At 44.4% G+C, this 14,553-nt stretch overlaps 1 protein-coding gene across 1 annotated transcript in view; it reads left to right on the forward strand.

Annotated features, from left to right (window-relative positions):
- LOC139756873 (sodium- and chloride-dependent GABA transporter 1-like) overlaps nt 1-14,553 on the forward strand; it is a 64,022-nt gene that overhangs the window by 36,575 nt on the left and 12,894 nt on the right. Inside the window, 1 exon segment of the mRNA XM_071676726.1 lies at nt 6,412-6,511. Coding sequence (XP_071532827.1) covers nt 6,412-6,511 — 100 coding nt within the window.

Consider the following 14,553-nt stretch of genomic DNA (forward strand, 5'->3'; position numbering starts at 1 on the left):
CTCTCTCTCTCTCTCTCTCTCTCTCTCTCAGTGTTGGGTCCTCACTCGCTGGTGTTCATCTTGTTATGGTCTTCGTGGGCGGATCCGAAGCCCTCGCTTTTTGACGTTTGTTTTTCGGGCCAGGAGGACCTTTGGTCCAGCGGCGTGGACCACTTTAAAGTTGAAGAGATGCGGTGATGTCTGTTGACCTTTCGTTCTACGCGTTTGCTTGTGGGTATGGGACGCCCCTGGCCTGGTCGTTTTGCAGCGTGGCTTATGGACGGTAATGGTCGCTGGTGGGTTAGGGCTGCGTTCACAACGAAGTAGAGGAATGTTCACCATCCTTCGCCAGGCACATGAGAGTCTTCTTCCTAACGCTGTCCAGGCGCCTCTCTCTCTCTCTCTCTCTCTCTCTCTCTCTCTCTCTCTCTCTCTCTCTCTCTCTCTCTCTCTCTCTCTCTCCCCCTCTCTCTCTCTCTCTCTCTCTCTCCCCCAAAGAGACTGGATCATTTAGCCCCAAAACAGAATTACTCCGTCAACGTAGGTCATGTTGAGTGATAAATGTAAAAACACACAGCTACAGAAGAGAGAGAGAGAGAGAGAGAGAGAGAGAGAGAGAGAGAGAGCCGTGCTGTAACCCATCCGACCAAACCTTCTCAACTCCGGGTTTGCAGCGACGGTACGATCACTTTAATAATAACATCAGACTCTCTGAAATATCCAAATATAATTTCGTGAGATTCAATATTCTAGAGACGATTATAGACCATCTTCGCAGTTTGTTATTTATTCATCATTTGGTCTTGTTTTCTCATTGTTCACATCTGCCGAAACGTCTTTTTTTTTTTTTTTTGCCCAGAATGATTATAATCAACATCGAAGTACACACACACACACACACACACACACACACTCACACACACACACACACACACACACACACACACACACACACACACGCCGTTTTCGTCACCGTCATCATCATCATCATCATCAGTCATCCTCTGAAGTGACCTTGAAAACCAACTTCATCCATTCTCGTCGTCACCTCATACTATGCGAAGCCTCATCGCCGCTCACTCCATCATCTTGCCCAGCATTTGCCACCGTCGCCAGCAAACATCTGTCGTGTGTACGATTCTGTCCTCAGTACGCTTCGAATCCCTCTTCTTCTTTTCACACACACACACACACACACACACACACACACAGCTGGAAAGCATCGGCGTGTATAGAGCAGTTTATGATATCTATTTATACTCCCATATTGAACCCCAACACTAGCTACCTCCATCAGTTACACCTGTAAATATATCATTTTTCACGCACAGGTTAAAACTTTTCCTTTTTTGATACACCACTGGTTCGATGGGTTTTTTGGTGCAGTCAGATAAGCTGGGGTTCGTATCCCTCCAAAGGTCTACAACTCGTTTACCATCTGACGTACTTAAAAGTATCTCTGACTTTATATTTTCCTTTGCAATATTGTAGTGATTAACATTATTATTATTTGTATAATCATTATTATTACTAGTATTAGTATTATTGTATCATTTTTTGCTATTATTGTATCAATTATTACTATTATTGTATCATTTATTTATTTTTTAGGCGGAAAAAAGATTTTGCTTTTTAAATTCAGAGATTTTCTGGTAAACTCATTGTTTACTCTAATAACCCCATCAACAGAGAGCCAGTTTGGATACAACGTCGTCTAATTCAACTACTGTATTGCCAGTTTTCTGTCTTGCTGTTCTTCAGTGAGGGTTGTTCTCTTTCTCTAAGTTCACCATGAACACTTCGTAGATGACGAAGACGCCCCACATGTCAAGATGGAAACTTGTTTATGTTAGCAAGATTATTATTTTTTTTGCCAACTTTGCGCTATCTCTTCCCTTCCATACGCTCAGAATACTCCCTCGTCTTTGATTGTGTGAGGTGATGGGTAGTTATGGATGACTGTGGTGTTGTGGTTAACGTTCCTGACCGTGACGTATTCACGGGCAGTTCAGGGTCGAGAGCAAGGGTTCGAATCCTGGTTGTGGTAGTCGGTCCACAGTCAACCCAGCTGTTCATCATTCGGCCCTTAGAATTTGTTCGAGGAAATGGGTACCTGGCTCATGGTAGGATATATATATATATATATATATATATATATATATATATATATATATATATATATATATATATATATATATATATATATGTGTGTGTGTGTGTGTGTGTGTGTGTGTGTGTGTGTGTGTGTGTGTGTAACTATGGACTCAGTGATTCTCCGTTTTCTCTCTTAACACCATAGGACATGAACAGCTTGAACTCTCACCAGATATGTTCACTTCTGAACATCAACAGACCAAAAAAGAAAGGAGGAAGGAGGAAGACACAGACTGTGTGTTTCCCTTTGTGTCGGATGCCTCTCGCCCATTCAGAGAGGCAGCAGCCCCGTTGGTGCCTCGGCCCTCCATTGTTTCCCAATACCCCGCCCGCGTTATTTCACCCAACCTCACCGACGTTTAAAAACAAAAAACAAAAAACGAGACACTAGGGAAGAGAGAGAGAGAGAGAGAGAGAGAGAGAGAGAGAGAGAGAGAGAGAGAGAGTGAGAGAGAGAGAGAGGCAGCCTCCGCCACCACAGCCAGCCTCCAACCCCGCCTCTCCCAAGAACTTGAAATGCCTCGCCTAAGTCGAGGACACGCGATCGAGACCTGACCTTACAACGAGGGGGTCCTCTTGGGGTTATAGAGATCTCGTCAGGTAGTCTTGACCCCCGTGTCATTACTTGAGAGATCGGTCATATGCTAATAGATTGACCTGTCGCATACCAGGGACGTAGATGGGATATGTATGTCTTTAAATGCACGTAGACTGGTTCTGACCCGACATTTTGATTCATTAGTGATTGATATGTTTTGTACCATCTGGTGACTGCTGTACCGTCTGGTGGTTACTGTATCTAGTAATTACTACCTCTGGTTGTTGGAGCACCCGTTAATTACAGTATCTTCCGGTAATTACCGTACCGTCTGTTAATTATCGTGTTTGCAATTACCGTATCGTCTGCTTATCCCATTACCAGTTCATTACAGCGTCTTTTGGTTATTACTGTATGGAGTGAGTTCAGTGAGTCTTCTGTTTAATACACTGGTTGTATTTCTTTCCCTGTACGATGTATTGGTTATTGTAGTTGTATTAGTGTGGTAGGGCTGTATTGTAGTCTCCTGTGGTGATGTAACGTGATAATGTAAATAATAATAATAACAGTAATTAATGATAAAATATTCATAATGATAATAGTAATAATAATGATAAAATAAGATAGTAATGATTGTTATTTCATACTTGTTTGTCGTTTCCCGCGTTAGCGAGGTAGCGCCGAGAACAGAAAAGAACTGCCACATATCCTCACTATAGTTGATAAATAATTTTTATTATGAAGATGATAATAATAATAATAATAATAATAATAATAATAATAATAGTAATTATAATAATAATAATAATAATAATAATGATAATTATAATGATAATGATAATGATAATTGTAATGATAGTAATAATGATAATGGGGCTGTAGAGGTAGCTGTCTGTGTTGGTCAAGGTGGTGTACAGTGTGGTAGAGTTGTTGATGGAGATCTGGAACTCGTGTGTTGTATTAACACACACACACACACACACACACACACACACCCACCCACCCCCATACACATGTATATACATACACGCACACACACACACCCACACACACAGCCTACATAAGGCCACATACTAAGCTATGCTTCTCAAGTTGGGTCACCGTACGTGAAGGAGCACCTAGAGCTGATAGAGAAGGTCCAGATCAGAAGAGATGAGTGATAGGGAAAGGTTTGTAAAGGCCTTAGATTTGACCACTTCTGAAGAGAGAGGAGTGAGGGGTGACATGATCACGTCTTTTGAGTTTTTCTTAAAACTATTTTGATGGTGTGGATAAGTGTAAGAATAGAACACCAGGAGAACATGAAATGAACAAGGAACTTGTTAAAATAGAATACGACTTAAAGAAGTACTTTGATAATCTAAGTGTAGTGGATGAATGGAATGGAAGGACTGAGGGATATGGTTAATACAGACAGCGTATGTAGATTTAAGTTAGTTGATAGTAGAGAATGGCTGAGAGATGGTGGGGGAGGGAGGGGGGAGAAGGGGCGAGGGGCGCGACGCCCCCCTACAAGTAATATAAGGCCCTCCCTCCCCGTGGCGTACGAACAGACTGTTTGATTTATGTACATAGAGAGAGAGAGAGAGAGAGAGAGAGAGAGAGAGAGAGAGAGAGAGAGAGAGAGAGTGTGAGTGTGTGTGTGTGTGTATCTGTGACTCTGGCCCCACATCATCAACCTTCGTGATGTTATGAGCCAAAAGCCAGGGTGGGTGGGGGATGTTCAAGGATGTTATTGATCGCCGGGTTGATGAAAGGTGAGGAGGAGGAGGGACGGTGTGGTGGTGTTGACGTGGAAGCTCCCCTGGATGATGATAAGGCATATCTACTACCTGGGACCGCCTGGGGGGCGGGCGGCCTGCCTGCCTCTCCCTACCCCACCACCCGACACACACACACACACACACACACACACACACACACACACACACACACACACACCGCGGCTCTAATGATGCCTATCATCAGCCATGGTGACGCGGGACCTACAGACGAACAACAACAATAACACGTCGTCACAGCCGAGCAAGCAACGGCGCGTCCATATGACGCTGGCGGTGGTCACGTGACTGTGTTGACGCCCTGGGCGTAATCCCTCAGGTGCTGTGTCTCTCTTCACTCATCCTCTCCATACATCCCGCACTCCGGTTATATATATATATATATATATATATATATATATATATATATATATATATATATATATATTATATATATATATATATATATTTTTTTTTTTTTTTTTTTTTTTTTTTTTTTATACTTTGTCGCTGTCTCCCGCGTTTGCGAGGTAGCGCAAGGAAACAGACGAAAGAAATGGCCCAACCCCCCCATACACATGTACATACACACGTCCACACACGCAATATACATACCTACACAGCTTTCCATGGTTTACCCCAGACGCTTCACATGCCTTGATTCAATCCACTGACAGCACGTCAACCCCTGTATACCACATCGCTCCAATTCACTCTATTCCTTGCCCTCCTTTCACCCTCCTGCATGTTCAGGCCCCGATCACACAAAATCCTTTTCACTCCATCTTTCCACCTCCAATTTGGTCTCCCTCTTCTCCTCGTTCCCTCCACCTCCGACACATATATCCTCTTGGTCAATCTTTCCTCACTCATTCTCTCCATGTGCCCAAACCACTTCAAAACACCCTCTTCTGCTCTCTCAACCACGCTCTTTTTATTTCCACACATCCCTCTTACCCTTACGTTACTTACTCGATCAAACCACCTCACACCACACATTGTCCTCAAACATCTCATTTCCAGCACATCCATCCTCCTGCGCACAACTCTATCCTTAGCCCACGCCTCGCAACCATACAACATTGTTGGAACTACTATTCCTTCAAACATACCCATTTTTGCTTTCCGGGATAATGTTCTCGACTTCCACACATTTTTCAAGGCTCCCAAAATTTTCGCCCCCTCCCCCACCCTATGATCCACTTCCGCTTCCATGGTTCCATCCGCTGACAGATCCACTCCCAGATATCTAAAACACTTCACTTCCTCCAGCCTCTCACCATTCAAACTCACCTCCCAATTGACTTGACCCTCAACCCTACTGTACCTAATAACCTTGCTCTTATTGACATTTACTCTTAACTTTCTTCTTCCACACACTTTACCAAACTCCGTCACCAGCTTCTGCAGTTTCTCACATATTCCTACGAGTCCTCGTGGAAAATGAAACACGATAAGTTCCCAAGTGCACTTTCGTGTAATAATCACATCATCAGGGGAGACACAAGAAATATAAGTCAGTTGATATATATATGATTCTCTCTCTCTCTCTCTCTCTCTCTCTCTCTCTCTCTCTCTCTCTCTCTCTCTCTCTCTCTCTCTCTCTCTCTCTCTCTGCGCGTCTCCCGTTTTCTTCCTGATCGCAGTTTTGACTAAAGCTGTAAATTCTAGTCGGCGCGTATCGTTTTCTTCCGAGATTTCGGGTGTTGTGATTATGATTTGTTTGCCTGAACCATTTTCAGACAAGATTTCTATTTTACATGTACGTTGCTTTCATGAACCAACCACTTTCTCCCTTATTCCAATTATACAACGAATTACTTTGTCTCCATGACCCAATTTCTTCCTTGATCCCAAATTTTGAACACTTTCCTTTGATTCCCATTTTCTGTGATTTTCCACTTTTGCGCGTTGGCCGCCATGGAATGTTCTCGTTGTTCTTACGTCTCTATTGTTTATATTTCTTTTTTTTTCCCCCAGGGTGGTATGTACGTGGTCCTGCTGCTGGATTTGTATTCCATACCTCTCCCCGTTACCTTCGCCGCCCTGCTCGAGGTCGTTGTATTCGCCTACATATACGGTAAGTTCCTTTGTACGTCCTCTACAGTCTCGTCTACCAATAGATAAAGTGGATACCTTTTTGGAGGGGGGAAGTAGGTGGGGTGGGGGGGTGGTTCTAAAGTAGATGACGAGTTGAGGGTTCTGCCAGTGTGGTGTGATGGCACGCTGGTGTTGTTTTCCTATGAGTCATCACGCACGGGCTGGCTAGCTAGGGTTCGAATCCATGGCATGGGTTCACAGCAGGTAGCCAACGACCCTCCCACCCACCCACTTAGCCATTTGTCCCTCCTTCCCACCTCGAGTCTGAGAAGTGACACCGAGCCATATCTCAGGCTATGATGACACAAGCAAAGACTTTTAAAATATTAGGATTCGAAGGAAGAATAATTGAAACGTATCATGAAGAGTCACTTGTGTGGGTGTAGACCTGATATCAAGAGGGATCCACGAAAAGAATTAATCTGTTTGGATTCCTTTTTTTTTTTTAGACGACTAATATGCTATATGGGGGTCGACGGACGGCGTTTTGGAATCTTTTGCCAACATCTTGACCAAGGGACGTTTATCGGCTCCTGAGAGAGAGAGAGAGAGAGAGAGAGAGAGAGAGAGAGAGAGAGAGAGAGAGAGATCATTTGACTAAGGTGTTGGATGGTTTCATAATCGACTGCTGTCATTAACATGAGCCTTCTGGCTTAGGTGGAATAAGTTCGTCATTTGACTATGTTTTCTTAAGGTCCATATTTGAGTAGTGTTGTGTTTCGGATTCTCATTTGACTGTGGTTGTGATCGGGATTCTCAGGTGTTGTGATTAGAATTCTCATTTGACTAAAGTCTTATCCTTGATTCTCATTTGATTACGATCCAGGGTAGGAGAGATCTGGGGTCTGACTTGATTCATAGAAATCTCATTTGACTCTGGAGAAATTAAACGTGCTCTCCCAGATTGTGAGATGGAGTTGTATTTGCACAGGAGGAGACGTTGTGTACGAATAACGGAGGAGATGTTCCCTCTCCGTTAGGACGAAAATAAGTGACCCATTCTTTCGTCCGGACTTTTCTCATTCGTCTTGTGAAGTACGACCTAACGAGGACGTAGGAGGAGTCGTATACAGGCAATTGATGTTATTCAAGAATGGAGCCGATGCATGGAAGCGAGTCATTTATGAGGGTGACAAGTATGGGAGAGAGAGAGAGAGAGAGAGAGAGAGAGAGAGAGAGAGAGAGAGAGAGGTGAGTGTGGTTGTGAGGGAGTGTTCGAGGGACGAACTTCACAGGAGCTGAGTTCCAATGCGTCAAGTTGCTCGGGGTCAGAGGTGAGAGAGAGAGAGAGAGAGAGAGAGAGAGAGGTCGGGAGATTAAGGGGGGGGGGGTGTCACAGGGGTAAGAGAAGCTGAGGTGAAGCTCTGATGGTTGAGCACTGGGGTAAGGTCAAGGGGTTGTCAGAAATGGCCAGTCTTGAAACAGGATTCCATTTCTTATTTTTCTTTTAAAATGACTTGAAAAAAAAAAGAGGGGAGAACTCTATGTGTAAAATGACTCAAACAAGATGATGCTGTCCGGCCATGATCATATTCTTGTACCTAATCACGTGATGGATGTGTGTGTGTGTGTGTGTGTGTGTGTGTGTTGGGGGGACTCGGAGGGGGAGGGGAGGGGAGGAGGGGTAATTTCATTAATGGACACTGAAGGTCATTACCTGAACCTTGACCTTCTTCCCTGGGTGATTATACACGTAATCACTAAACTATTATAGGCTGCTTGGGGGGAGGGAGAGAAGGCGACGCATCGTACACCACCAGATGACGTCCAGGCGGGATCACTGAGGTGGGGAGGGTGGGGGGGGAAGCCTCCTGCTGTCCCTGACGGAGGCGCCGACGGAGGGCCTCCGTCAGGAGATGGAGGCAAGCAGGGAGGGAGGGAGGGAAGAAGACCAAGAGGAGGGAGAGGAGGACGAGGAATGAAGAGAACGAGAGAGAAAGAAGGAATTAGAAGGATGAGGAGACGCTGAGGAAGGATGGTATGTGAGGAAATGTGAAGGGGGAGGTGTGAGGAGGAGGAGGTGAGGGTGTGTGTGTGAGGGATGAGGATTCGAATCTTTGGTTCAGTGTATTTTTCCTGACGTTGGTGAGGGTTTATTCGTACATCATAGGATTGGATTGTCTTACTGTACGATTACTGTGTGACTTGTATGTTGCAACGACTTAGGACTGCCAAGGGTTCGATTCCCAGCGTCGCCAGACTGACTGACTTGATTTGACTGGGAGTGATTCGTTGTCAGGTCTGCTCGAAGCGAGACGGCCTCGACCAGCGAGGAGTTTGAGGCTTCGGGTCGGTATGGACGACGTCACGGGTCGAGATAACTCCTGGTTTATGGTCGACCATAATCTGGACCTCTGGTTGTATGGTGTGAGACTGTAGTCACTCTCACCTTTTGCCATTCTGCACTCAATCTCTCCTGGTACTTCCTCACACAAGTCTCCTACCTTTCCAAGCTCACTTTCTCTCGCCACTCTCTTCTCCCCTCAACAGTCTCTCTTCTTTTCTGAAAACCTCCACAAATCTTCAACCGTTAGAGGGTAAGATATCCATTAGTAACTTAGTTTCAAAGAATTCCATGTAAAGATTACTTACCACAGGTGAAAGAGGGTTACCATCGCCATACCAAAGTTTTGAGCATCATCAGCATTTTGTAAAAGACTTGAGAACGTATCAGCGCTGTTGTCGACTGCCTTCGTGCACTGTATTTATCTCCTCGTGATAACCTAAGCCAACACCACATCTCCTCGCACCGAAGGTCAGACTTAAGCCTGAAGATCTCCGCCAAATCTGATGTTTGTACATATATCGAGAAGGAACCATCGCCTCTGGCTTCGACACGGCCGCCTCACTCAGTGACGCCTCACAATTCGAACGCCTCGTTCGCTGCTTCGTTCGTGTGGATCACCTGATGAGCCATGGTGTATTGGACGTTGGAATATGCTCGTTGTTCTGTGAGGCGCGTCACTGGGTCCCTCTGGATCTATAATACAATGTGTTTTTCCATTCTCTTCCTCTCCTCTCTCCAGCGCAGGTCATATACCCGCGCGACTATGGCGTCAAATCAGATTTTTCTTTTTCTTTTTGTCTTTTTTCCAGTGGAGACTCGTTTGTGATTCAGTCAGCTGATTGCCAAGCGGGGTTCGAACTCCCGTCTCTCACTCACGTAACACACTCGCCCCGCCTGAACAGGTCATCTCAAGGCTCAAATATTCGGCACACGTTCGCTTCTCAATCTCCTGTTCTTGGTATATATATATATATATATATATATATATATATATATATATATATATATATATATATATATATATATATATTGCATTTTTGTCTTCCACTCTTATTTTTTTTCTTCCTCCCTCGTCGGTGACGAAATCAACCCAAGACTCGAAACCTTATTGTCTCAGGTTAGGTTCGAACCCTTATAGTCTCAGGTTAGGTTCGAACCCTTATAGTCTCAGGTTAGGTTCGAAACCTTATAGTCTCAGGTTAGGTTCTCCGTCTTCCTGGATTGTCGCTCGTCTTCCCTCCTGCTCAGAAAGGCATGGGGTCAATGGAAGGCATAACCCATCAATCCTGCTCAAGATATTTTGGCACAGCTTCGCTTCAATGCAGTTTGGTCATGGCTGACGGTGGCTCGTTAAAGACTTGGTGGTTCCTGGCAGCTCTGTGTGGACTTTGTTGCCTTTTGTTTTTATGATATTCAATCGGACTAGTGTGATAAGCTGTTAGTAATTACCTATTTCTGCTCTACGGGGAGGGAGTTCCACGCTCGTGGGGGCCCAGTTCGTTGAAAACGTGAGTGTGTATGTGTGTTTGTGTGTGTGTCGGCGTTTTACGAAAGCGCGGATTGGCATATCAAAAGCGCGGCAAACGTTGCTGATATATTGCTATCAAAAGCGCGGCAGAATATTAAGTCAAAAGCGCGTTTTATCACTCACCTCTAAGTCCGATTGTTTATACGTTCATTAACGATCGTTCACCTCTTCCGTTAGCCAGATGATATCATCTGTTGCCCCCTGCTTACCACGGGGAGGTGGAAGTAGGACTTTTAAGCAGGAAAAATTATATATTTGTTAAGTAAGTATAGGCTTGTCCTTGTAAGTATATTCTTCTTGCACCTTAGTACAGGCTTGTCCTTGCAGTCCTTTATGAAAGGTTAGGTTAGGTTAGGTTAGGTTAGGTCAGGTCAGGTCAGGTCAGGTCAGGTCAGGTTAGGTTAGGTCAGGTCAGGTCAGGTTAGGTTAGGTCAGGTCAGGTCAGGTCAGATCAGGTCAGGTCAGGTCAGGTTAGGTTAGGTTAGGTTAGGTTAGGTCAGGTTAGGTTAGGTTAGGTTAGGTCAGGTTAGGTTAGGTCAGGTTAGGTCAGGTCAGGTCAGGTTAGGTTAGGTTAGGTTACGTCAGGTTAGGTTAGGTCAGGTCAGGTTAGGTTAGGTCAGGTCAGGTCAGGTCAGGTTAGGTTAGGTCAGGTCAGGTCAGGTTAGGTTAGGTTAGGTCAGGTTAGGTTAGGTTAGGTCAGGTCAGGTCAGGTTAGGTCAGGTCAGGTTAGGTCAGGTCAGGTTAGGTTAGGTCAGGTTAGGTTAGGTTAGGTCAGGTTAGGTTAGGTCAGGTTAGGTTAGGTCAGGTTAGGTTAGGTCAGGTTAGGTTAGGTTAGGTCAGGTTAGGTTAGGTTAGGTCAGGTCAGGTCAGGTTAGGTCAGGTCAGGTCAGGTTAGGTTAGGTCAGGTCAGGTTAGGTCAGGTCAGGTTAGGTTAGGTCAGGTTAGGTTAGGTCAGGTCAGGTTAGGTCAGGTCAGGTTAGGTTAGGTTAGGTTAGGTTAGGTTAGGTCAGGTTAGGTTCGGTTAGGTTAGGTCTGTTAGGTTAGGTAGGTTAGGTTAGGTCAGGTTAGGTTAGTTAGGTTAGGTCAGGTTAGGTTAGGTCAGGTAGGTAGGGGTAGGTTAGGTTAGGTCAGGTTAGGTAGGTTAGGCAGTTAGGTTAGGTAAGGTTAGGTTAGGTCATCAGGTCAGTTAGGTTAGGTTAGGTCAGGTCTAGGTTAGGTAGGTTAGGTTAGGTTGGGTATAGTTAGGTAGGTTAGGTTAGGTCAGGTCAGTTAGGTTAGGTCAGGTTAGGTAGGTTAGGTTAGGTTTAGGTCAGGTTCAGGTTAGGTTAGTTAGGTCAGGTCTGGTTAGATAGGTTAGGTTAGGTTAGGTTAGGTTAGGTTAGGTTAGGTCTGGTCTAGGTTAGGTTTCAGGTATAGGTTGGGTTAGGTTAGGTTTAGGTCAGGTTTAGGCTAGGGTAGGTTAGGCTTAGTTTAGGTTAGGTCAGGTTAGGTTAGTTGGTTTAGGTTAGGTTAGGTTAGGTCAGGTTAGGTTAGGTTAGTCAGGTTAGGTTAGGTCAGGTTAGGTTAGGTTAGGTTAGGTTAGGTTAGGTTAGGTTAGGGTAGGTTAGGTTAGGTTAGGTTAGGTTAGGTTAGGTTAGGTTAGGTCAGGTCAGGTTAGGTTGGGTTAGGTTAGGTTAGGTTAGGTTAGGTTAGGTTAGGTCAGGTCAGGTTAGGTCAGGTCAGGTTAGGTTAGGTTAGGTCAGGTTAGGTTAGGTTAGGTCAGGTTAGGTCAGGTTAGGTTAGGTTAGGTCAGGTTAGGTTAGGTTAGGTTAGGTTAGGTCAGGTTAGGTCAGGTTAGGTTAGGTCAGGTCAGGTTAGGTTAGGTTAGGTTAGGTCAGGTCAGGTTAGGTTAGGTCAGGTTAGGTCAGGTTAGGTTAGGTTAGGTTAGGTTAGGTCAGGTTAGGTCAGGTTAGGTTAGGTTAGGTCAGGTTAGGTTAGGTTAGGTTAGGTTAGGTCAGGTTAGGTTAGGTTAGGTCAGGTTAGGTTAGGTTAGGTCAGGTTAGGTTAGGGTAGGTTAGGTCAGGTTAGGTTAGGTTAGGTCAGGTTAGGTTAGGTTAGGTTAGGTTAGGTCAGGTTAGGTCAGGTTAGGTTAGGTTAGGTTAGGTCAGGTTAGGTTAGGTCAGGTTAGGTTAGGTTAGGTTAGGTTGGGTCAGGTTAGGTTAGGTTAGGTTAGGTTAGGTTAGGTCAGGTTAGGTTAGGTTAGGTTAGGTCAGGTTAGGTCAGGTTAGGTTAGGTTAGGTTAGGTTAGGTCAGGTTAGGTTAGGTTAGGTCAGGTTAGGTTAGGTTAGGTTAGGTTAGGTCAGGTTAGGTTAGGTTAGGTTAGGTTAGGTTAGGTTAGGTCAGGTTAGGTTAGGTTAGGCTGAAAGTTATGACAACACAGGATTAAGTGTCAGGTTCAGACTGAGCACAGTGGCCTTCAGCACTGTGAACAGGAAACCATCGAGACAGACACTCGCGGTGGTCTCGGTGAACAGTGTGAAGCATTATGACACACCGAATGATTCTCAATGACACAGAGAGTGAACGGATTAACCTTGCCGCGCATTTGATAGTACTTTAAGGCTGAGTTTCGAACGCGGTCACTTTCTCGAATCCGCGCTTTTGATATACGCTCGTGTGTGTGTCACTTGTTCACAGTTATGATACAAGTTGTGTTGGTCACGATGGATACATCTGGTCGTGTTACCGGACTCCGCCTGCTGGAGGTTAACACTGCAGGTTAAAAGTCTCAATATGGCGTGTCTGTATCACTGGTAGTACACAGTCTAGTCAAAGAATTCCTCCCTCCAAAGGAGTCTGCATTTCCCTGCTACTGGAGGCAGCGCAGCCTTGGGCTGCAGGGGCCTTTAGAAATGTCCTTGGTAACACCAGGATATTTTCTTTAAAAGAAAAAAAGGTTCTGAGTTAATCATAAATAAATGGTATTTCTTAATAAATTTTTCCTCCTTAAGTATATATTAAATTCTGTAATACTATATATATTAAATTCTTCTGTATTACATTAAATTCTTCTGTATTACTTATTATAATCTACCTGAATAATTCTTGTATTCAATTCTAATTTTTTTTTTTTTTTTTTTTTTTTTTTTATACTTTGTCGCTGTCTCCCGCGTTTGCGAGGTAGCGCAAGGAAACAGACGAAAGAAATGGCCCAACCCCCCCCATACACATGTACATACACACGTCCACACACGGAAATATACATACCTACACAGCTTTCCATGGTTTACCCCGGACGCTTCACATGCCTTGATTGAATCCACTGACAGCACGTCAACCCCTGTATACCACATCGCTCCAATTCACTCTATTCCTTGCCCTCCTTTCACCCTCCTGCATGTTCAGGCCCCGATCACACAAAATCCTTTTCACTCCATCTTTCCACCTCCAATTTGGTCTCCCTCTTCTCCTCGTTCCCTCCACCTCCGACACATATATCCTCTTGGTCAATCTTTCCTCACTCATTCTCTCCATGTGCCCAAACCATTTCAAAACACCCTCTTCTGCTCTCTCAACCACGCTCTTTTTATTTCCACACATCTCTCTTACCCTTACGTTACTTACTCGATCAAACCACCTCACACCACACATTGTCCTCAAACATCTCATTTCCAGCACATCCATCCTCCTGCGCACAACTCTATCCATAGCCCACGCCTCGCAACCATACAACATTGTTGGAACTACTATTCCTTCAAACATACCCATTTTTGCTTTCCGGGATAATGTTCTCGACTTCCACACATTTTTCAAGGCTCCCAAAATTTTCGCCCCCTCCCCCACCCTATGATCCACTTCCGCTTCCATGGTTCCATCCGCTGACAGATCCACTCCCAGATATCTAAAACACTTCACTTCCTCCAGTTTTTCACCATTCAAACTCACCTCCCAATTCTAATGTATAACATATTATAATCTACCTGAATAATTCTTGTATTAAACTCTGATGTATAACATATTATAATCTACCTGAATAATTCTTGTATTAAACTCTGATGTATAACATATTATAATCTACCTGAATAATTCTTGTATTAAACTCTGATGTATAACATATTATAATCTACCTGAATAATTCTTGTCCACCTTTTATATTTCTCTCTGAAACATTATACTAAATGTCTGGGTGTAATGGAGTGTGCGAATTCTTTAATATTCCATCGTAAAT

The sequence above is a fragment of the Panulirus ornatus genome, chromosome 23 (genome assembly GCF_036320965.1).
Source record: "Panulirus ornatus isolate Po-2019 chromosome 23, ASM3632096v1, whole genome shotgun sequence".
In the NCBI taxonomy this organism is placed as follows: domain Eukaryota; kingdom Metazoa; phylum Arthropoda; class Malacostraca; order Decapoda; family Palinuridae; genus Panulirus; species Panulirus ornatus.